Source organism: Coregonus lavaretus, assembly GCF_964263955.1.
Source record: "Coregonus lavaretus genome assembly, chromosome: 31".
Lineage (NCBI taxonomy): Eukaryota > Metazoa > Chordata > Actinopteri > Salmoniformes > Salmonidae > Coregonus > Coregonus lavaretus.
Genome location: NC_140018.1, coordinates 5288888 through 5312567, shown reverse-complemented (window position 1 = coordinate 5312567; position 23680 = coordinate 5288888). Strand labels below are relative to the sequence as shown.

Below are 23680 nucleotides of genomic sequence, written 5' to 3'. Positions count from 1 at the left end.
TCGATGTCAGACATCTTAACATCTGTCACTCTTAGCATAACGCTGACTCATCCTGTCATGGCCGCCAGAGGAAGAGAGGGCTATAGAGTCAGTGCCAAGGGAAACTAATGTATAGGCACTTCCTGAAGAGGGAATCAATAAACTTTCTCTCTCTCTCTCTCTTGCAGTCTGAGGGAAAATGTGTCTTACTGAGTCTCTCTCTCTCTCTCTCTCTCTCTCTCAAGACACACACACGCTGAGAGTCAATATGTGGAGAATAAATCAACACAAACTCCAGCGGCTTAGTAAAAATATAGAGAGAGAGGTACTAAGTCAGCCACATTTTCCCTCAGACTGTAAGATAGAGAGAGAAGGAGAGAGAGAGAAAGAGAGAGAGAGGTAATCATTCAGTCACATTTTCTCTCAGACTTCAAGACAGAGAGAGAGAAGGAGAGAGAGAAAGAGAGAGGTACTCAGTCAGTCACATTTTCCCTCAGACTGCAAGATAGAGAGAGAGAAGGAGAGAGAGAGAGAGAGGAGAGAGAGAAGGAGTGAGAGGAGAGAGAGAGAGCGTGAGAAGGAGAGAGAGAGAGAGAGAGAGAGAGAGAGAGAGAGAGAGAGAGAGAGAGAGAGAGAGAGAGAGAGAGAGAGAGAGAGAGAGAGAGAGAGAGAGAGAGAGAGAGAGAGAGAGAGAGTGAGAGAGAGAGAGAGAGAGTGAAGGGGAGAGAGAGCTTTACATTTCTGTTTGATCTTCGCTTTCTTCTTTTTTGACAGAGAAAGAAACTTGCTGCTTACGCCAGCAGGTGCCTAATCCTCTTTGAATACATTCTAGACGAGGAAAACACAATCTCATATTGAAAGCAGCTAGCAGATAGATTTTCTTCTTCTTTCCAGTAGATGTCATTTCTAATGTTGAAGTTTAACACTTCAGCAACTTGCAATTCATCATCCCTTTCTTGTCGATAATCCAAGAAACAGTCAATTTGGCTAAATGTGTCTCTCTTTTTATTTATTTCTCACAGCAGCCTGATATCAGCGAGTGGAGCGGCGGAATCCCAGGCGAGAACAGAGGTGTAGACTAACAGTGAAATGCTTACTTACCTTTTCCAACAATGCAGAGTTAAAGATAAAAAATTAATAAAACATAGAAACAGTGACACGATGAATAAATACACAGTGAATAATGAATAACAATCACGAGTGCGTGTGTGTGTGTCGTCAGTATGTATGTGTGCGCATGTTGTGTGTGTGTGAGTGTGTGTGTGTTGGGGTGTCAGTGTAAGTATGTGTGAGTGTGTGGGTAGAGTCCAGTGTGTGTGCATAAGTCATTGCAAGAGAGTTAGTGCAAAAAAGGGTAAATGCAGGTAGTCCGGGTAGCCATTTGATTAGCTATTTAGCAGTCTTGTTTAGCAGTCTTATGGCTTGGGGTAGAAGCTGTTCAGGGTCCTGTTGGTTCCAGACTTGGTGCATTGGTACCACTTGCCGTGTGGTAGCAGAGAGAACAGTCTACGGCTAGGGTGGCTGGAGTCTTTGACAATTTGTTGGGCCTTCCTCTGACACCGCCTGGTATAGAGGTCCTGGATGGCAGGAAGCTCGGCTACAGTGATGTACTGGGCCATACGTACTACCCTCTGTAGCGCCTTGCGGTCGGATGCCAAGCAGTTGCCATACCAAGCAGTGATACAGCCAGTCAAGATAATCTCAATGGTGCAGCTGTAGAATTTTTGAGGATCTGAGGGCACATGCCAAATCTTTTCAGCCTCCTGAGGAGGAAGAGACGTTGTCGTGCCCTCTTCAGCCTCCTGAGGAGGAAGAGACGTTGTCGTGCTCCTCTTCAGCCTCCTGAGGAGGAAGAGACGTTGTCGTGCCCTCTTCACGACTCTGTTAATTCCTTAGTGATGTGGACACTGAGGAACCTGAAACTCTCCGACCCGCTCCACTACAGCCCGGTCAATGTGGATGGTGGCGTGCTCGATCTTCTGCTCCTCACTGTGCTGCCGAGCCTGCTGAAGGCGACAGAGACAGAGAGAGAGCTGTGAAGGGATTTAGGGGTGTCTCTGGCAGTGATATGGCACCTAGTTTTGTGTCTGAAAAGCTGCCTGGCATATCGATCCCACAGCCCTCTTATCTTTCATTACTCATCTGTCAAAATAATGCGTCTCATCAATCACACTGACTAACAGACTCAGACGTACACAGAGGAAATGAGAAAATAGCCGCGGGCCTGACGTCTTTCTCTAGACAAAGTTTTGAGTTTTGATATGTGAGAGGAGTGTCATCCTCTCTGTCAGTTTAACCTTGTTAGTGATGACTGGGATTTACAACAGTTACCCTGAGTGTCATAGAGTTGATATCTTATACAGAGGAGAGAAGTGAGTTGATCAGCTGGGATGTACACAACATGATCAAAAGTATGTGTACACCTGCTCGTCGAACATTAATATAGAGTTGTCCCCCCTTTGGTGCTATAACAGCCTCCACTCTTCTGGGAAGGCTTTCCACTAGATGTTGGAACATTGCTGCGGGGACTTGCTGCCATTCAGCCACAAGCATTAGTGAGGTGGGAACTGATTTTGGGCAATTAGGCCTGGCTCGCAGTCGGCGTTCCAATTCATCCCAAAGGTGTTCGATGGGGTTGAGGTTAGGGCTCTGTGCAGGCCAGTCAAGTTCTTCACACCAATCTCGACAAACGTTTTCTGTATGGACCTCGCTTTGTGAACGGGGCACTGTCATGCTGAAATAGGAAAGTGCCTTCCCCAAACTGTTGCCACAAAGTTGGAAGCACAGAATCATCTGGAATGTGATTGTATACAGTAGCGTTAAGATTTCCCTTCACTAGAACTAAGTGGCCTGAACCATGAAAAACAGCCCCAGACGATTATTCCTCCTCCACTAAACTTTACAGTTGGCTCTATGCATTGGGGCAGGTAGCGTTCTCCTAGCATCTGCCAAACCCAGATTCATCTGTTGGACTGCCAGATGGGAAGCGTGATTCATCACTCCAGAGAAAGCGTTTCCACTGCTCCAGAGTCCAATGGCGGTGAGCTTTATACCACTCTAGCCGACGATTGGCATTGTGCATGGTGATCTTAGGCTTGTGTGCGGCTGCTCGGCCATGGAAACCCATGAAGCATCCGAACAAACAGTTATTGTGATGACGTTGCTTCCAGAGGCAGTTTGGAACTCGGTAGTGAGTGTTGCAACCGAGGACAGACAATTTTTACGCGCTACGCGCTTCAGCACTCGGCGGTCCCGTTCTGTGAGCTTGTGTGGCCTGCCACTTCACGGCTGAGCCATTGTTGCTCCTAGATGTTTCCACTTCACAATAACAGCACTTACAGTTGACCGGGGCAGCTCTAGCATGGTAGAAATTAGACGAACTGACTTGTTGGAAAAGTGGCATCCTATGACAGTGCCAAATTGAAAGTCGGTAGTGAGTGTTGCTCAGTAAGGCCATTCTACTGCCAATGTTTGTCTATGGAGATTGCATGGCTGTGTGCTCGATTTTATGCACCTGTCAGCAACGGGTGTGGCTGAAATAGCCGAATCCACTAATTTGAAGGGGTGTCCTCATACTTTTGTGTATATATAGTGTATGTGGACAACCCATGCTAATTTGCCATCCTGTCTCTAAGAGGGATGACGACACTACTTGACAAAGTAACAAAGTAGGCATTAAATTGAAAATCAGTGGCATATCACTGGAGCCAAGTCACATCCACTGAGGCTAGTCTTCTGATCCTGCTATGAATTCACAAATATATTTCCATCCTTCCTTCTCTCTGGACCATGAAAATGTACATCAAGGGGACTTGCATAGGGCTGGGGTCAGAGGGGAAACAACGTAATATGTTCTCTCTGTCTCTGTCTCTGTCTCTCTCTCTCTCTCTCTCTCTCTCTCTCTCTCTCTGTCTGTCTCTCTCTCTCTCTCTCTCTCTCTCCCTCTCCTCTCTCTCTCTCTCTCTCTCTCTCTCTCTCTCTCTCTCTCTCTCTCTCTCTCTCTCTCCCTCTCTCCCTCTCTCCCTCTCTCCCTCTCTCCCTCCCCTCCTTCCCTCCCTCCCCTCCTTCCCTCCCTCCCGGAAAAGTCGGCAGACTCGGCACGCAATATTACCATTCCCAGAGTGCTTTGGGGTTGGGTTGTTTTGACTGAAAGCCACATCTCCCCTCGGAACCCTCAGATCATGTTTTGGAGTGTCAGCACCGCTGCTCCACTGTGTGTGTGCTTGAGAGATGTACTTGTGAAAGACGTGTTTGTATGTTTGACTCTGAGAGCAGAAGGTCTCTGTAGCAAGAGCGTCAGTCAACACAGCTGGAGAGTGTGTGGGAATGTTTCAGGAGGATAGAGCAAAGGATGCTTGGCTGCCGAACAGCATCTTCAATTATTGATCAACACGGTGCCCAAGTCCCCTGTCCTAGTTCCATAATATTCTCCATGTCAACACCGGAGTGGCACTGCTGTCACAGCCAATATTAACACAACACTCAGTCACATCACTAAGGCCTAGTTTCATTCTATATGAGTGACATTTAGCTGATGATCATACAAAGGACTGGCATCACTCATGTACCTCAATAAGAATGTCAATGGACTGCCATCACTTATGTACCTTATAAAATAAATAAAAATGTATGCACTCACTAACTGTAAGTCGCTCTGGATAAGAGCGTCTGATAATGACTAAAAATAAATAAAAATAAAAAAATAATAAAAATGGACTGCCATCAATCATGTACCTCAATACCAATGTAAATGAACTGCCATCACTTGTGTACCTCAATACAAATGTCAATGGACTGCCATCAATCATGTACCTCAATACCAATGTAAATGAACTGCCATCACTTGTGTACCTCAATACAAATGTCAATCGACTGCCATCACTCGTGTACCTCAAAGGCTATTTCAAGTCAGTATAACATGGATCAATGATGTCTTCTGAAACAGCTGCACAGACTTTTATACAGTAAACTTAGTATATTGCAATCTCTCTTCATATTTCCTTGGAGAGAATAGGAGATGAATAAGACAAGAGAATATAAAAATAGTAATATTACAGAGACTGATGTTATCACGCTCATGTGTAATAACCGTGGCAATGTTAATCAATTCCACTGAGGTACGGGACCTCAATATAGACCAATACATCCTATGTGCACACGCATACGCACACGCACACACACTTCCTGGACCACAAGATGGCGTGGACCACAATGCGGTATCATATTTCCCCACCAGGCCTCCCGGCCCTGCCTGCCCTTTGAGCCCTTGTCAAAAGTAATGCATGATGCAAGGAATATGTAAAAAAAAAGGCCAGCCCTTTCAATCTGACTAGCCATCAGATCTATCAATAACTCATTCATTCCAACCAATCAGTGCACTTGGACACACTCCAGGGCTCCACCCCCTCACACCTTAAGTTAGAGTGTGTTTTGCCATCTTGAGAAAGAAGAACTGTTTGATCAAATAAAATAAAATTTTATTTGCCACATGCACTGAATACAACAGGTGTAGACCTTACAGTGGAATGCTTACTTACAAGCCCTTAACCAATAATGCTATTTTAAGAAAATAAAAAAAAGTGTTAAGTAAAAAATAGATAAGTAATTTTTTTTATATAGCAAATAATTAAAGACCAGCAGTAAAATAGAATAACAGTAGTGAGGCTATATACAGGGGGTACCGGTACAGAGTCAATGTATGGATGCACCGGTTAGTCGAGGTAATTGAGCTAATATGTACATGTGGGTAGATGCTGACGGATTTTCACATGCTGCCTTTCTACTGAAGTATTGTTCTTCGATTGACAAGTGAGTGTTGGGAATGTTATTGAGCTAATAGGGGGTACAATAGCAGTGAGTTACGATTACCTTATCGTGCAGTGTAACTGTCTAGATACGTTCGCAAGTAAGAAGTTCCAGTGTTTGCTAGCGCTCGGCTAATGTTAGCTAATGCTAGCTCTCGGCTAATGCTAGCTAATACTAGCTCTACCGTTTTATTTTATTAGAACTAACCAGGCCTGACCCTGAACATGCGTGTTCAGGGTGGTATGGCCACAAGCATATTTATTTTACATTAGATCCCTTGGCTCATCTCTGAAACTCCTCAATGAGGCGAAGGTCGAGTCTTGCGTCCTCCATAAAAAAGACCCGCCTACTTATCGTTTGACCCGGATGTCAGCCGCACCAACGTGTCAGCGGAAACATCGCTCGACTGACGTCAGTTGCAGGCGCCCGGCCCTGTCACAAGGAGTCGCTAGAGCACGATGAGCCAAGGAAAGCCCCACCGGCCAAACCCTCCCCTGCCAATTGTGCGCCGTCCTATGGGGCTCCCGGTCACGACACAGCCTGGGATCGAACCCCTGCACCACCCAGGGCCTCAACATCATGGTTTTAACCGGACTACACTGTATTGAGCAGAACCTAAGCGATCAGCATTAAGTACTAGTAGGTGATGGCATTCACAGCCGACCGCTCAGACAAGCTCCAGCTAGCCGTTTTTACAGAATAGTATGCACATTCTCTTGTCTGGAATGGGCTTTCAATTACCTACAACTTTTTCCATCTGAATTAAAGTGGGGGAGGCTCAAGCAGGTAATGGAATTCATTGTGCAAAAAGCCTGTCTGATTGCCTGGTAATGTATGCTGGATCTGAAGGCTCCTGGAAGGGTGGGAAAGGAGAGAGGGAGGGAGGGAGGGAGGGAGGGATAGTGGATGTGAAGTGTAGAGTTCTAAGGAGGAAGGAGTGAGGAAGAGAGAAGCTGTGGATGGGGGAGGAGAGGCGAGGAAGACAGGAGAGGAGGAGATGGAGGAGTGTGTTAAGAAAGCCTCTCAATCACCCTCTCTCTTCAGATGTCTCAGTGATGTGATGAGGGACCTATAGTGAGGAAACATTTATTTGATCCCCTGCTGATTTGTACGTTTGCCCACTGAAAAAGAAATGATCTGTCTATAATTTTAATGGTAGGTTTATTTGAACAGTGAGAGACAGAATAACAACAAAAAAATCCAGAAAAATGCATGTCAAAAATGTTATAAATTGATTTGCATTTTAATGAGGGAAATAAGTATTTGAGCCCCTCTCAATCAGAAAGATTTCTGGCTCCCAGGTGTCTTTTATACAGGTAACGAGCTGAGATTAGGAGCACACTCTTAAGGGAGTGCTCCTAATCTCAGCTTGTTACCTGTATAAAAGACACTGTCACAGAAGCAAGCAATCAATCAGATTCAAACTCTCCACCATGTCCAAGACCAAAGAGCTCTCCAAGGATGTCAGGGACAAGATTGTAGACCTACACAAGGCTGGAATGGGCTACAAGACCATCGCCAAGCAGCTTGGTGAGAAGGTGACAACAGTTGGTGCGATTCTTCGCAAATGGAAGGAACACAAATTAACTGTCAATCTCCCTTGGCCTGGGGCTCCATGCAAGATCTCACCTCGTGAGTTGCAATGATCATGAGAACGGTGAGGAATTATCCAGAACTACACAGGAGGATCATGTCAATGATCTCAACGCAGCTGGGACCATAGTCACCAATAAAACAATTGGTAACACACTATGCCGTGAAGGACTGAAATCCTGCAGCGACCGCAAGGTCCCCCTACTCAAGAAAGCACATATACAGGGCCGTCTGATGTTTGCCAATTAATATCTGAATGTTTCAGAGGAGAACTGGGTGAAAGTGTTGTGGTCAGATGAGACCAAAATCGAGCTCTTTGGCATCAACTCAACTCGCCGTGTTTGGAGGAGGAGGAATGCTGCCTATGACCCCAAGAACACCATCCCCACTGTCAAACATGGAGGTGGAAACATTATGCTTTGGGGGTGTTTTCTGCTAAGGGGACAGGACAACTTCACCGCATCAAAGGACGATGGACGGGCCATTTACCATCAAATCTTGGGTGAGAACCTCCTTCCCTCAGCATGGCATTGAAAATGGGTCGTGGATGGGTTTTCCAGCATGAAAATGACCAAAACACATGGCCAAGGCAACAAAGGAGTGGCTAAAGAAGAAGCACATTAAGGTCCTGAGTGGCCTAGCCTGTCTCCAGACCTTAATCCCATAGAAATCTGTGGAGGGAGCTGAAGGTTCGAGTTGCCAAACGTCAGCCTCGAAACCTTAATGACTTGGAGAAAATCTGCAAAGAGGAGTGGAACCAAAATCCCTCCTGAGATGCGTGCAACCTGGTGGCCAACTACAAGAAACGTCTGACCTCTGTGATTGCCGACAAGGTTTTTGCCACAAGTTCTAAGTCAAGTTTTGCAGAGGGTCAAATACTTATTTCCCTCATTAAAATGCAAATCAATTTATAACATTTTTGACATGCGTTTTTCTGGATTTTGTTGTTGTTATTCTGTCTCTCACTGTTCAAATGAACTACCGTTAAAATTATAGACTGATCATGTCTTTGTCAGTGGGCAAAACGTACACAATCAGCAGGGGATCAATACTTTTTTCCCCTCACTGTATATTTTGGCTCATACAGTCAATAGACAGACAATAGGTTGTGGAGAGCGAGAAACAAAGAAACAAAGAAAATATTTGCCTTGTGCTGTCCAACATGGTCTATCTATTGACTGTGTGCACCAAAAGATACGTCCTCATCACAACACTGAGACAACTGAACACCAATGTGCACAGAAATGCCTATCTTCTTTAGACTATGTCTAAAAGGATTTTAGTGCCGAGTATACCCTCTCGCTCTCCCTCTCTGTCTGTGTGGCAAGTCCTGGGTACCTACAGTACAGTACAGTGCCCAAGTCTTATAAAGTATTCTAGAACACACCACAACACACAGTGCTACAAGTCATAACGCTTCACCTGTGATTCCTTGCGGTAGGGTTTAATCACTTTTAAACAGTTTGGTTTAAAATGTTGTTGTGCTGTTACAAAAGTGTTAATATGTAAGCTTCTTGGCTGGAGCCTCTGTAACTATAGTTAAAAGCATGTTTTATACTTTGCATAAGCAGTAGTCCTTAAAAATAGTCTATACCAATTTGAAGAAAATGAGTAAAAACGGTTCTCTAGTCTATAATGAGGGAATTATTCAGAGCGTCCTAAAGCTAAGCCATTTCAACAAGACTTTAAATCGTCCTTCACATCCAAAAAACAAACACTGCATTGTATTAGATTATCAGACAAATTGGATGAGAAACAGTGATAATTCAGCTCTATGATTACCAAAACAGCCTTGAGCTAGTTGTTTTCCGAGATGGGGGGGGAGAGAGAGAGAGAGAGAGAGAGAGAGAGAGAGAGAGAGAGAGAGAGAGAGAGAGAGAGAGAGAGAGAGAGAGAGAGAGAGAGAGAAGATAGATAGATAGATAGATAGATAGATAGATAGATAGATAGATAGATAGATAGATAGTAGATAGATAGATAGATAGATAGATAGATAGATAGATAGATAGATAGATAGATAGATAGATAGATAGATAGATAGATAGATTAGATAGATAGATAGATAGATAGATAGATGATAGAGATAGATAGATAGATAATAGATAGATGAAATTAGTAGCCTGTGTTAAAATGGAAGGTGTACTATGAACACGTGTGGCATTAATTTGTAAAATAAAATGATATTTTATGATAAATTAATTTGTGATCTGACAGGAATGAAGACCATTGCTGCTAACAACTTGGAGGCAAATTAAAATTGAGACGAAGCTTGGCTGGAGAGAGACAGTCAGCTCTGATAAAAAAAATGCTTTGATCTCCTTCCTATCGAGGTTTCTGCAATTACCAAGTCAGATAAAGTGAGGAGAGTCTCTCTCTCTCTCTCTCTCTCTCTCTCTCTCTCTCTCTCTCTCTCTCTCTCTCTCTCTCTCTCTCTCTATTCAATTTACAGTTTTTCTGAATTGCTAAAACACTAAACCCCATTCTCTGAACCAAATGCTCAGTGGCCTAAACCCATTTGTCGAATCAATCACTCTTTTTGCAAAACTCTAAACACATTCTCACTCACTAAAACACATTTCGCAGTGTGATGCACTTGTTTTACAAAATGGTAAATACATGCGGCAAAAGTTAAACACAACTACAACACAGTTGTCATCGTTTACACACGACGACTACAAATTGTTCAAACTTGTTTCTAATGATGTGATCAAACCAATTGTACAGAATATAAGCCAGTTCAGAGTGCACAGGTGGCACAGGTGCGTTGAATGTTGATACCAACAATGGATGGAAACAATCTGAGAGGCAGAGGAGGAAGGCAGAGGAGGATAAGTACGTGTAAGAGGTGGTGGACGAGGAGGAAGAGTACGAGGACGAGGACGAGGAAGAGCAAGACCAAAAACAGTATTTTCAGAAGAAATTCGAGCAACTGTGATAGCCCATGTTGTTGTTCATGGAATGACAGATTCTCTGTGGCCACCATAATCAGGACATTCAGAGAAGAGAACAGGTCATTGTTTCTTTTTATTTTGGTCATTGAAAGTTTACTGTATACATTTGATTCAGTACATCACTGTTGTGTCAATTCCTGACTACAAGCTATACCGAGCACTCAAGCCTAAATCCACCCAGGGTGCTCAAAGCACTCCCAACCTGCAGGGGGCAACCATGCAACCGGAGCTGTTGAAACCAACCACCAGGAAGTGCTCTGGGGACCATATTAATCTGCGCACCCACAAGCAGTGCATGTGCATGGCATCGAAATGTTTGGTAAAAGCTTACTTGGCTCTCACTCATTCCTGAGAAGAGATACCAATGACCACAGCTCCTGATCATCCAAAGACGCAACTGGTAGGACAGAATGTGTTGTGAATTCATGCTTCTATATGCCCTTTTGTTTGGTTGTAACATACAATTATTAATTAAATTAAATAGTGAAGACTTCATTATGTGAACGTAGAACTTGACAGTAACGTTACTATAATCATGTGTATTGTTAAATGTTTAATTATGATATTGATATTTAATTATTAACTTGCAATGATCCTAGGTTAATCTAAATGATGAAATGATTGTTTGGTTAGGTTTGAGGATTCAGTAACATTAGTTTATGCTTATTTTTGAGAAAGTGGAATTGAGAGTTATTTGTAACTAATCCATGGGGTTTTGTTTGTGTGTTTTGAAGGTTATCAACCTATTCTGTTCCATCTTTATGACAATAAAAAATCATAAAGTGAACAGTTTTGAGTTGTCCTTTGTGTTCATCAAGGATAAAGCCGTTTTCAAGTTTGGGCAGAGCTGTGGTCAGCCAGAAATCACGCACAACTTGACAATCACTTTGTCAATAGAAAGGGGACTGGGGGGAAAAATAATAATTTTCTTACCATACAATATTTTACGTATAGAAGTAATGTCCATTACTATTTTTACTGTATGTATACGTTTGTAAGTGCATTTTCCCTTTTTGTAGAATTGCAAGACTACCACATGAGGGTGGAAGGCCTGCTATGTTCTCCCAAAAGCAAGAGGCTCTCATTGTTGATATGGTCCTTCAAAACAATGCCATCCGACTGCGTGAAATACAGCAAAGAGTTGTTGAACACAATGTAAACTTTGAAGGAATCAACAGTGTCAGCCTTTCTACCATTGACCGTGTCCTCCAGCACAATAGGGTACGCATGAAACAAGTGTACAGAGTAGCCTTTGAGCGCAACTCAGAAAGGGTCAAAGATCTACGATTTCAGTATGTGCAAGTAAGTGTACACTCAGACACTTTCAGCGCTGATGCTTACAGTACAATGCTATGCTACTAGCCTACTGTTACTGTAAACTGCACTATATTGTAGTGTATGTAAATCAGGAGTGCACACAAATGCACTATTGCAGAAGTCTGTCTTTCTGTATCACTTACTAAACTACTTATTTATCTATTTTTGTATATAGAGTGTTTTAATTGGATTCCATGGAAAGGCCCCATGAATACATTTTTGTAGATGAAGCAGGGTTCAATCTGGCGAAGAGGAGAAGGAGAGGCAGGAACATAATTGGCCAACGTGCCATTGTGGAAGTCCCTGGCCAGCGTAGTGGCAATGTCACCCTTTGTGCAGCCATGAGTAATCGTTGGGTTCTCCACCGTCATGCAACCCTGGGGCCATACAACACTTGAACATCTTCTAACATTTCTGGGTGGTCTTCGGGATGTTTTGTTTGAGCGTGAGCAGCAGGATCATCAGCAGGCAGTGCATCCTGTCTCTGTCGTGGTTTGGGACAATGTCAGCTTTCACCGTGGTGTCCGGATACGCGAGTGGTTCAACATCAACCAGCGATTCATAAATGTTTGCTTTCCACCATACAGCCCTTTCCTCAACCCAATAGAATAGTTTTTCTCTGCGTGGCGGTGGAAGGTCTATGACCGAAACCCATATACCAGGGAAAATCAGTTGCACAAAATTTTTGAGTGTACTTTAATGTGCTTTTCATTTACAGTTTTTCTCAATTGCTAAAACACAATTTCTGAAACCTCGCTCCATTTCCTGAAGACATTAAACACAAAACCTCATCTTCAAGCACTATTTACAAAACCTCTGACTCCTCTCGCAAAATGAAACATTCGCCTCAAAACAGTTTTACCTGTGTTCAAAATCAAACACTGCTCTCAAATCATAAACAAAGTGATCAAAATGATATACACTCTCAAGCAGTCAGTAAACAATACACCGAAAAATAGAAAACACATTGTTCAAAACATACAGTTCTCAGGGAGAAGTACATTTTTAATCTCGAAACAAATTTCATATTTTTCCGTCATTGTATTTTGATGAACGAAAACATGTTCTATCATAGTAGCTCAAAATTGATCAGAAATTACTACTCTGCTTTGCTCTTTGCAATTTTATTTTTTTGTTCTTCCTCCTCCTTGTACCCCTATTTTTACATTACTGTACCCTGCATCTCACAAACTTGTCCTTTGTCTCTGTGATACTGTAATTCTTGCTCTTTGTTGATATGAACCTGCAACCAGTCAAAATCTATTGAGCAGTCAGTACTGTTAACAAATGGAAAGCACAATGTTCAGGGCCATACAATTTGTCCATTGTACAGTACACAGCCTACAATGCACTGTACTACAGTATACAATACTAAAAGGGACAAAAATCAATGGAGTAAACATGTGATCAATGTGCTTCTTCTTGTCTTTGGGCTGGGTCAGGCCAGAGCACTTCGTCGACATCACAAGCAATATTGTCCCTGCTGAGGCAACGGGGGAAGAAGCCTCTTGTGTGCCGTATCCAGCCCTGACATGGTTCCTCACCTATATAACCACAGGCTAAATCCATGGCTTGCAGCAGATTTACTCTGGAGTAGGGTTGTCTATCATACACTTTCCATCTCCAAGAGGAGAAAAACTCCTCAATCGGATTCAGGAAAGGCAAGTATGGAGGGAGGTACAAGTTCATAAACTGCCCATTGATGTTAAACCATTCCCTTACCTGAGCAGCTCGGTGGAAACTGACATTGTCCCACACTATCACATAGGTGGGAATGGGATTCTCATTTAGCTCTTGACCCTGCTGCTCTTGAACCTGCTGCTCAAATAAAATATCTCTTAGATTGGCAATAAATCTTAGAAGGTGCTGGGTGTTATTTGGCCCGAGTGTAACATGGTGATGTAGAACACCATGGTTGCTGATAGCAGCACAGATTGTGACATTGCCACCTCGTTGACCAGGGACTTCAACAATGGCCCGCTGTCCAATCATGTTTCGGCCTCTCCTTCTCGTCTTTGTTAGATTGAAGCCTGCTTCATCGACAGAGATTAACTCATGGGGTCTGTCCAACGATTCCAAGTCAAATATTGTCTGTGTAGAAATACAATATACTGTATGTAGGATTTTGTAAGTGGTACAGAGACAGTGCTATACTGTAGAGTACAATTAGGCCTGCTGTATGCACTTGTGATTCACATACATTGTATGTACTGAAGAGTAATGTCATTCACATAGTATGTGTTAGTACTGTAGACAATCTGGATTACAGTAAATGTTTCTGAATGTACACTTACTTGCACATACTGAGCTCGCAGTTCTTTCACCCTTGGTGAGTTGCGCTCAAAAGGTACTCTGTATACTTGTTTCATTCGCATCCTGTTACGATGGAGGACACGGTCAATAGTGGAAATGCTCACACTGTCGATTCCCTGGAAGTGTGTGTTGTCTTGTATCACTCGTTCCTGGATTTCTCTGAATCGTATTGCATTATCTTGAAGGACCATGCCAACTATAACAGCCTCTTGCCCCCGAGTGAATATAGCTGTCCTTCCACCTGCATGTGGCAGCCTTGCAATTCTACAAAAAGTAGTTGTGCAGTTACAAAACATATTCATGCAGTACAATACATACAGTGATTAACTTTACAAATGTCTATTGAAACAGCTGCATATAGTGTAGTACAGTAAATTTGCAATTACAAAAATACAAAAATACTGTAGTACACTGTACCTATTCTCTTCTCTGAATGTCCTTACTATGGTGGACACAGAAAATCGGCTCAAATTGGGTTGTACTCTAAGTCCTGCTTCCCTCATTGTCAGTCCATGGACAAGAACATGGTCTATGACTGTTGCTCGAATTTCATCAGATATTTCCACTCTTTGTCTTCCTCTTCCTCCTCCTCCTCCTCCTCCTCTTCCTCCTCGTCGCCCACCTCGCATACGCACTCATCCTCGTCCTCTCACATTGTTTCTTCTATCCATTCTCAGACTTTCTCCTTCCCATCTTCAACAACCTGTTTGCTCTCTGAACTGGCTTATATTGGTTGTGTCGCATCATTTGAAACAGGTTAAATAAATTTTGAGTGGTTGTGTTCAATCAATGACATGTGTTCTCTATTTGTATTTGATTGTTGCCACTTGTGTTTACCAGTATGGATGACATGTGCATTAGAGTGCAGAATGTGTTTTGAGAATGAGAATGTGTTTAGAGTTTTGCTGAAAAGTCTAAGTGAGAACTGCAAATTGTGTTTTACCATGTGAAATGGTTTAAGGTATTGACAACAGACTGCATAATTAGCTAAATGAGTCCAGGCAACTGAGAACTTTGTTCAGCCAATGGGGTTTTAGTGTTTTAGCAATTGAGAAAAACTGTAAAGTTTTCTTTGTTCTTTGGGCTTTTGCAGTTGGACTACTGTATTTTTATGCAAGTGCTGAATATACAGACATTCAATACTGTATTACTTGCAGTACTTACAGTATACAATATATTCACTGTACTAAGTTGTGATTACTATACTTTTTGTTTTAATTGCAAAATGCGTTTACTATATAATTTTTTTTTTAAATCTGTAACAACATGCCCTGGACGCAGTGTTCTCAATTTTTTTGATGTAGTGTCTAATGAACGCTCTGGCGTGTTTATATATTGACTGGCTGTGTGTATGATCTGAAAGCATTGTTTGATTTTGAGCACAAATTAAATGGTTTTGAGGCAATTGTTTGATTTTGTCAGAAGAGTCAGGGGTTTTGTGAATGTAGTTTGAAGATTTGGTTTTGTGTTTAAAGTTTTGAGAAAATGGGTGAACATTTCAAGAAATGTGTCTTAGCAATCGAGAAAAACTGTAAGGACTTTATTGGCATGGGAAACTATGTTAACATTGCCAAAGCAATTGAAGTAGATAGTAAACAAAAGTGAAATAAACAATAAATATTAACAGTAAACATTACACTCAGAAGTTCCAAAAGAATAAAGACATTTCAAATGTCATATTATGTCTATATACAGTGTTGTAACAATGTGCAACTAGTTAAAGTACAAATGGGAAATTAAATAAACATAAATATGGGTTGTATATACAATGGTGTTTGTTCTTCACTGGTTGCCCTTTCTTGGGGCAACAGGTCACAAATCTTGCTGCTGTGATGGTACACTGTAGTATTTCACCCAGTAGATAAGGGAGTTTATCAAAATTGGGTTTGTTTTCGAATTCTTTGTGGATCTCTGTAATCTGAGGGAAATATGTATCTCTAATATGGTCATACATTTGGCAGGAGGTTAGGAAGTGCAGCTCAGTTTCCACCTCATTTTGTGGGCAGTGTGCACATAGCCTGTCTTCTCTTGAGAGCCAGGTCTGCCTACGGCGGCCTTTCTCAATAGCAAGGCTATGCTCACTGAGTCTGTACATAGTCAAAGCTTTCCTTAAGTTTGGGTCAGTCACAGTGGTCAGGTATTCTGACACTGTGTTCTCTCTGTTTAGAGCCAAATAGCATTCTAGTTTGCTCTGTTTTTTTGTTAATTCTTTCCAATGTGTCAAGTCATTCTCTTTTTGTTTTCTCATGATTTGGTTGTGTCTAATTGTGTTGTTGTTGTCCTGGGGCTCTGTGGGGTCTGTTTGCGTTTGTGAACAGAGCCCCAGGACTAGCTTGCTTAGGGGACTCTTCTCCAAGTTCATCTCTTTGTAGGTGATGGCTTTGTTATGGAAGGTTTGGGAATCGCTTCCTTTTCAGTGGTTATAGAATTTAATGGCTCTTTTCTGGATTTTGATCATTAGCAGGTATCGGCATAATTCTGCTCAGCATGCATTATTTTGTGTTTTCCGTTGTACACAGAGACTCAATTTGGTGTTTGTCCCATTTCGTGAATTATTGGATGGTGAGCGGACCACAGACCTCACAACCATAAAGGGCAATGGGTTCTATAACTGATTCAAGTATTTTTAGCCAGATCCTAATTGGTATATCAAATGTTATGTTCCATTTGATGGCATAGAAGGCCCTTCTTGCCTTGTCTCTCAGATCGTTCACAGCTTTGTGGAAGTTACCTGTGGCGCTGATGTTTAGGCCGAGGTATGTATAGGATTTTGTGTGCTCTAGGGCAATGATGTCTAGATGGAATTTTTATTTGTGGTCCTGGCAACTGGACCTTTTTGGAAAACCATTATTTTTGTCTGACTGAGATTTACTGTCAGAGCCCAGGTCTGACAGAATCTGTGCATAAGATCTAGGTGCTGCTGTAGGCCCTCCTTGGTTGGTGACAGAAGCACCAGATCATCAGCAAACAGTAGACATTTGACTTCAGATTTTAGTAGGGTGAGGCCGGGTGGTACAGACTGTTCTAGTGCCCTCGCCAATTCATTGATATATATGTTGAAGAGGGTGGGGCTTAATCTGCATCCCTGTCTCACCCCACGGCCCTGTGGAAAGAAATGTGTGTTTTTTGGCCAATTTTACCCGCACACTTGTTGTTTGTGTACATGGATTTTATAATGTCATATGTTTTTTCCCCAACCCCACTTTCCATCAATTTGTATAGCAGACCCTCATGCCAAATTGAGTCAAAAGCTTTTTTGAAATTAACGAAGCATGAGAGACTTTGCCTTTGTTTTGTTTTGTTTGTTTGTCAATTAGGGTGTGCAGGGTGAATATGTGGTCTGTCGTACGGTAATTTGGTAAAAAGCCAATTTGACATTTGCTCAGTACATTGTTTTCACTGAGGAAATGAACTACTCTGTTGTTAATGATAATGCAGAGGATTTTCCCAAGGATGCTGTTGACGCATATTTACATTAACATTTTAGTCATTTAGCAGACGCTCTTATCCAGAGTGACTTACAGGAGCAATTAGGGTTAAGTGCCTTGCTCAAGGGCACATCGACAGATTTTCCACCTAGTCGGCTCGGGGATTAGAACCAGCGACCTTTCGGTTACTGGCACAACGCTCTTAACCACTAAGCTTCCTGCCGCATATCCCACTATAGTTATTGGGGTCAAATTTGTCTCCACTTTTGTGGATTGGGGTGATCAGTCCTTGGTTCCAAATATTGGGGAAGATGCCAGAGCTAAGGATGATGTTAAAGTATAGCCAATTTGAACGTGTGGTCTGTATATTTTATCATTTCATTGAGGATACCATCAACACCACAGGCCTTTTTGGGTTGGAGGGTTTGTATTTTGTCCTGTAGTTCATTCAATGTAATTGGAAAATCCAGTGGGTTCTGGTAGTCTTTAATAGTTTATTCTAAGATTTGCATTTGATCATGTATATTTTTTTGCTGTTTGTTCTTTTTTATAGGGCCAAAAAAGTACTGTATTGCAGTGCTAGCTGTGCCACTAGAGATCCTGGTTCAAATCCAGGATCTGTCGTAGCCGGCCGCGACCGGGAGACCCATGGGGCGGCGCACAATTGGCCCAGCGTTGTCCAGGGTATGTTGCTCAGTTGGTAGAGAATGGCGTTTGCAATGCCTGGGTTGTGGGTTCGATTCCCACGGAGGGCCAGTATAAAAATAGATATATACAATGGGGGAAAAAAGTATTTAGTCAGCCACCAATTGTGCAAGTTCTCCCACTTAAAAAGATGAGAGAGGCCTGTAATTTTCATCATAGGTACACGTCAACTATGACAGACAAAATGAGAATGTTTTTCTCCAGAAAATCACATTGTAGGATTTTTTATGAATTTATTTGCAAATTATGGTGGAAAATAAGTATTTGGTCAATAACAAAAGTTCCTCAATACTTTGTTATATACCCTTTGTTGGCAATGACACAGGTCAAACGTTTTCTGTAAGTCTTCACAAGGTTTTCACACACTGTTGCTGGTATTTTGGCCCATTCTTCCATGCAGATCTCCTCTAGAGCAGTGATGTTTTGGGGCTGTCGCTGGGCAACACAGACTTTCAACTCCCTCCAAAGATTTTCTATGGGGTTGAGATCTGGAGACTGGCTAGGCCACTCCAGGACCTTGAAATGCTTCTTACGAAGACACTCCTTCATTGCCCGGGCGGTGTGTTTGGGATCATTGTCATGCTGAAAGACCCAGCCACGTTTCATCTTCAATGCCCTTGCTGATGGAAGGAGGTTTTCACTCAAAATCTCACGATACATGGCCCCATTCATTCTTTCCTTTACACGGATCAGTTGTCCTGGTCCCTTTGCAGAAAAACAGCCCCAAAGCATGATGTTTCCACCCCCATGCTTCACAGTAGGTATGGTGTTCTTTGGATGCAACTCAGCATTCTTTGTCCTCCAAACACGACGAGTTGAGTTTTTACCAAAAAGTTATATTTTGGTTTCATCTGACCATATGACATTCTCCCAATCCTCTTCTGGATCATCCAAATGCACTCTAGCAAACTTCAGACGGGCCTGGACATGTACTGCTTAAGCAGGGGGACACGTCTGGCACTGCAGGATTTGAGTCCCTGGCGGCGTAGTGTGTTACTGATGGTAGGCTTTGTTACTTTGGTCCCAGCTCTCTGCAGGTCATTCACTAGGTCCCCCCGTGTGGTTCTGGGATTTTTGCTCACCGTTCTTGTGATCATTTTGACCCCACGGGGTGAGATCTTGCGTGGAGCCCCAGATCGAGGGAGATTATCAGTGGTCTTGTATGTCTTCCATTTCCTAATAATTGCTCCCACAGTTGATTTCTTCAAACCAAGCTGCTTACCTATTGCAGATTCATTCTTCCCAGCCTGGTGCAGGTCTACAATTTTGTTTCTGGTGTCCTTTGACAGCTCTTTGGTCTTGGCCATAGTGGAGTTTGGAGTGTGAATGTTTGAGGTTGTGGACAGGTGTCTTTTATACTGATAACAAGTTCAAACAGGTGCCATTAATACAGGTAACGAGTGGAGGACAGAGGAGCCTCTTAAAGAAGAAGTTACAGGTCTGTGAGAGCCAGAAATCTTGCTTGTTTGTAGGTGACCAAATACTTATTTCCCACCATAATTTGCAAATAAATTCATTAAAAATCCTACAATGTGATTTTCTGGAATTTTTTTCTCTCAATTTGTCTGTCATAGTTGACGTGTACCTATGATGAAAATTACAGGCCTCTCTCATCTTTTTAAGTGGGAGAACTTGCACAATTGGTGGCTGACTAAATACTTTTTCCCCCACTGTATATATAAAAAAAGAAAAAATAATAATAATGTATGCACCAACTGTAAGTCGCTCTGGATAAGAGCGTCTGCTAAATGACTAAAATGTCAATGTAAAATGTTTACCCATACATCTCCGTTTTGGATAGATAGCTCTTCGTGTTGTTGTTTGTTTAGTGTTTTTCCAATTTTCCCAGAAGTGGTTAGGGTCTATGGATTCTTCAACTACATTGAGCTGATTTCTGACATGCTGTTCTTTCTTTTTCCGTAGTGTATTTCTGTATTGTTTTAGTGTTTCACCATAGTGAAGGCGTAGGCTCAGGTTTTCTGGGTCTCTATGTTTTTGGTTGGATAGGTTTCCCAATTTCTTTTTTAGGTTTTGCATTCTTCATCAAACCATTTGTCACTGTTGTTACTTTTCTTAGGTTTTCTGTTAGATATTTTTAGATTTGATAGGGAAGCTGTTTAGGTTTTCTACTGCCAAGTTTACACCTTCACTATTACAGTGGAACGTTTTGTCCAGGAAGTTGTCTAAAAGGGATTGAATTTGTTGTTGCCTAATAGTTTTTTGGTAGGTTTCGACACTACTTTCCTTCCATCTATAGCATTTCTTAATATTATTCAGTTCCTTTGGCTTTGATGCCTCATGATTGAGTATTGCTCTGTTCAAGTAGACTGTGATTTTGCTATGGTCTGATAGGGGTGTCAGTGGGCTGACTGAACGCTCTGAGAGACTCCGGGTTGAGGTCAGTGATCAAGTAGTCTACAGTAATACTGCCAAGAGATGAGCTATAGGTGTACCTACCATAGGTGTCCCCTCAAAGCCTACCTTTGACTACGTACATACCCAGTGTGCAACAAAGCTGCAGGAGTTGTGACCCGTTTTTGTTGGTTATGTTATCGTAGTTGTGCCTAGGGGGGCATAAGGGGGAGGGAATTCTTCACCTCCAGGTAGGTATTTGTCCCCCTGTGTGTTGAAGGTGTCAGGTTCTTGTCCAGTTCTGGCATTTAGGTCGACACAGACTGGGTCTGGAAATGATTGATTTCCCCCTCCAGGATGGAGAAGCTGTCTTCATTAAAGTATGGGGATTCTCTCTCTCTCTCTTTTTCTCTCTTTCTCTCTCTCTCTCTCTCTCTATCTCTCTCTCACATACACACACACACACACACACGCACATTCCTCAAGACTGTAAAGCAGCTAAAATCGTATTGTGTGAACAGATGGCGAGGTTGGAGCAGCGTACATCCAGCAGCACGTTGCAACACTCTAGAGATGAGGGGAGTCTTTAAGGAGAGACAGGCACTCAATCTGTTGGCGTAATTGTATCCTCTCTTCATCCCTGTGTCCCTCTCTCCTCAACATCACTACTTTCACACCACATCAGCACATCCCTCTGCGACCATTCCAAGGAAGTTTGGTCAATCTATAGTCGGTGGCCATCGTTGTTGATGATTATGTAAATAAGTAAACAACAACAACAACAAGGACGTCATGAGATATTAATGTTGGGATGCACAGCTGATTCACACAGCGTTGCCATGACACAGTGACACACATGTATCAGACAGACATGGCTTTATTAACTATTTGTGGCTGGGAGTTTAGATTCACTTTATTGTTTAGAAAGAAACTAGTTCTGAAAGAATTGTGTGACAGATAAACTTAGAAAACAAGGGAGAAACAAGGGATGGGACATACTCTGATATGTATTATGGATGTGCCTCTGTCAGAAAGTTATCATCTGCTTCAACCATTTTCATTGTAGGTCACTGTTTAGAAACATCAAAACAGTTTAACTCTGGTTCTGGAGTGTGTTTCAACATCACAACAGCTCAACTCTGGTTCTGGAGTCAATCAATAACTGAATTATCATCTTAGAACCAGGGAGAAGTATCAAAAACTGAATTATCATCTTAGAACTAGGGAGAAGTATCAATAACTGAATTATCATCTTAGAACCAGGTAGAAGTATCAATAACTGAAATATCTTCTTAGAACCAGGGAGGAGTATCAATAACTGAATTATCATCTTAGAACCAGGGAGAAGTATCAATAACTGAATTATCATCTTAGAACCAGGGAGAAGTATCAATAACTGAATTATCATCTTAGAACCAGGAAGAAGTATCAATAACTGAATTATCATCTTAGAACCAGGGAGAAGTATCAATAACTGAATTATCATCTTAGAACCAGGGAGAAGGGAAATGGCTTTAACTACTACTGTAAGGAATCACTGTAAATACACTGAGGCCCTTGAGAACCTGGTCATGTAGCAGTAGAACTAACAATGTAGTGCTGGATGTTGTCTCCCTGTCGAGGATTAGATAGGAGCACAGTGTAGACTAAAGGGTTAGTCCCGTGTGGCTCAGTTCGTAGAGCATGGCGCTTGCAACGCCAGGGTTGTGGGTTCAATTCCCACAGGGGAACAGTATGAAAATGTCTCACTACTGTTAGTCGCTCTGCATAAGAGCGTCTGCTAAATGACAAAAATGTGTGAAAAGGCTTTAGGGCTCACAGTAGTAGTCTAAAAGGTAACTTACGATGTGTAACATGATGTAGTCCCCTAGTCGTGGAGCGCTGTCGATGCGGACCAGGATGCCGTCCCTGATGGTGGTGCTGAAGCCCACAGCCAGACGGTCGGTACGCGTGCTGGGCCTCTCATTGTTAGGCCACGTGTATGTGATCAGACCCCCGCCTTTACCGAAGATATACGTGGTACCAGCTGCAGAGAGACACAGAGAGAGAGAGATGTTTTAGAAAAAATATATTGGTACATTTTAGCTAATGTAGATAGCGAAATCAATGCCCAAGTTGAAAAACATCACCTCACGAGAGAGAGAGAGAGAGAGAGAGAGAGAGAGAGAGAGAGAGAGAGAGAGAGAGAGAGAGAGAGAGAGAGAGAGAGAGAGGAGAGAGAGAGAGAGAGAGAGAGAGAGAGAGAGAGAGAGAGGTACAAGCTTATCAGTCTGGAACACTACTGGTTGGGGTCAAAATTTGAATTGGATATGAATTGAATTTGAATGAAAGGAAGTAGAATTTAATTAAAACCAATTCAAGTAAATTAAACTGAGACATGAAACATATGAGTCTCATTCCTTTGACCAATACCTCTTAAAGAATACATATACTATTTCAAATATTTTTGTCATGAGATGTTAGGTTGTTCCGTTCCATTCAGGAGTGTTTGATCTTAATGCATTCTGGGATATATCTTTTTTTTGTTTTATATTTCATAACATCTAAGTGAATTATGAATTATTATAGACAACCTACAAAATTATTTAACAATATTTCCAGACCACTGTAATGATTTAAAACGTTTAAAAAATGTAAGAATGTAAGAACATAGTATTGGTAACCATACATGATGTCAAAATAAACATCATTTATGGAATATATTATCCATTTGAATTTCAATGATTAAAAATCTTTGGTGTTTGGCCAATTCAAATTCAATTCAAATTCAAGAATTTAATTGGAATTTAAGACCAATTCGCAACTCAATTCAGAACTGACCCCAACCCTGATAACTAGACACCAGGGATGGTGAGGTCACGTTAAACTTTAATACGACACATTTTCAAATTTCTCCTCCAAAGCGGATTCACCTTGTTTGGGATAAAGGCCATAAAACCGAATCCTCTCGAATTACATAGCCAATGGTGTAAAGGCAAAGTCCTCCACATTCTATTTCGGGGTTCAACATTCTAATCGTATTCACAAAGACTTCACATGAGGTGGGAGACTACAGCTCCCAGGGTGCATTTCTGACCTAAAGCAGCACTTTAAAATAGTCCCTGCCTGGGAATAACAGGCGCAGCAGCCAAAATCGGATAAGTCTCCCAATCCTCATGTATTAAACATAAGACTGCAACCCAAGAACAAAGGCTGGCAGTAGGAAAAAAATCGAAGAACCTTCCTTGGGTTTAATTT

General features: G+C 42.1%; 1 protein-coding gene across 1 annotated transcript in view; it reads right to left on the bottom strand.

Moving 5' to 3' along the window:
- The window catches only part of LOC311106748 (neurexin-3b-like), a gene marked incomplete at both ends in the record, with an annotated part of 164056 nt that overhangs the window by 69648 nt on the left and 70728 nt on the right, over window positions 1-23680 (bottom strand). The window contains one exon of the mRNA XM_084149145.1: window positions 22288-22469. Coding sequence (XP_084005271.1) covers window positions 22288-22469 — 182 coding nt within the window. The remainder of the gene's footprint in view (window positions 1-22287; window positions 22470-23680) is intronic.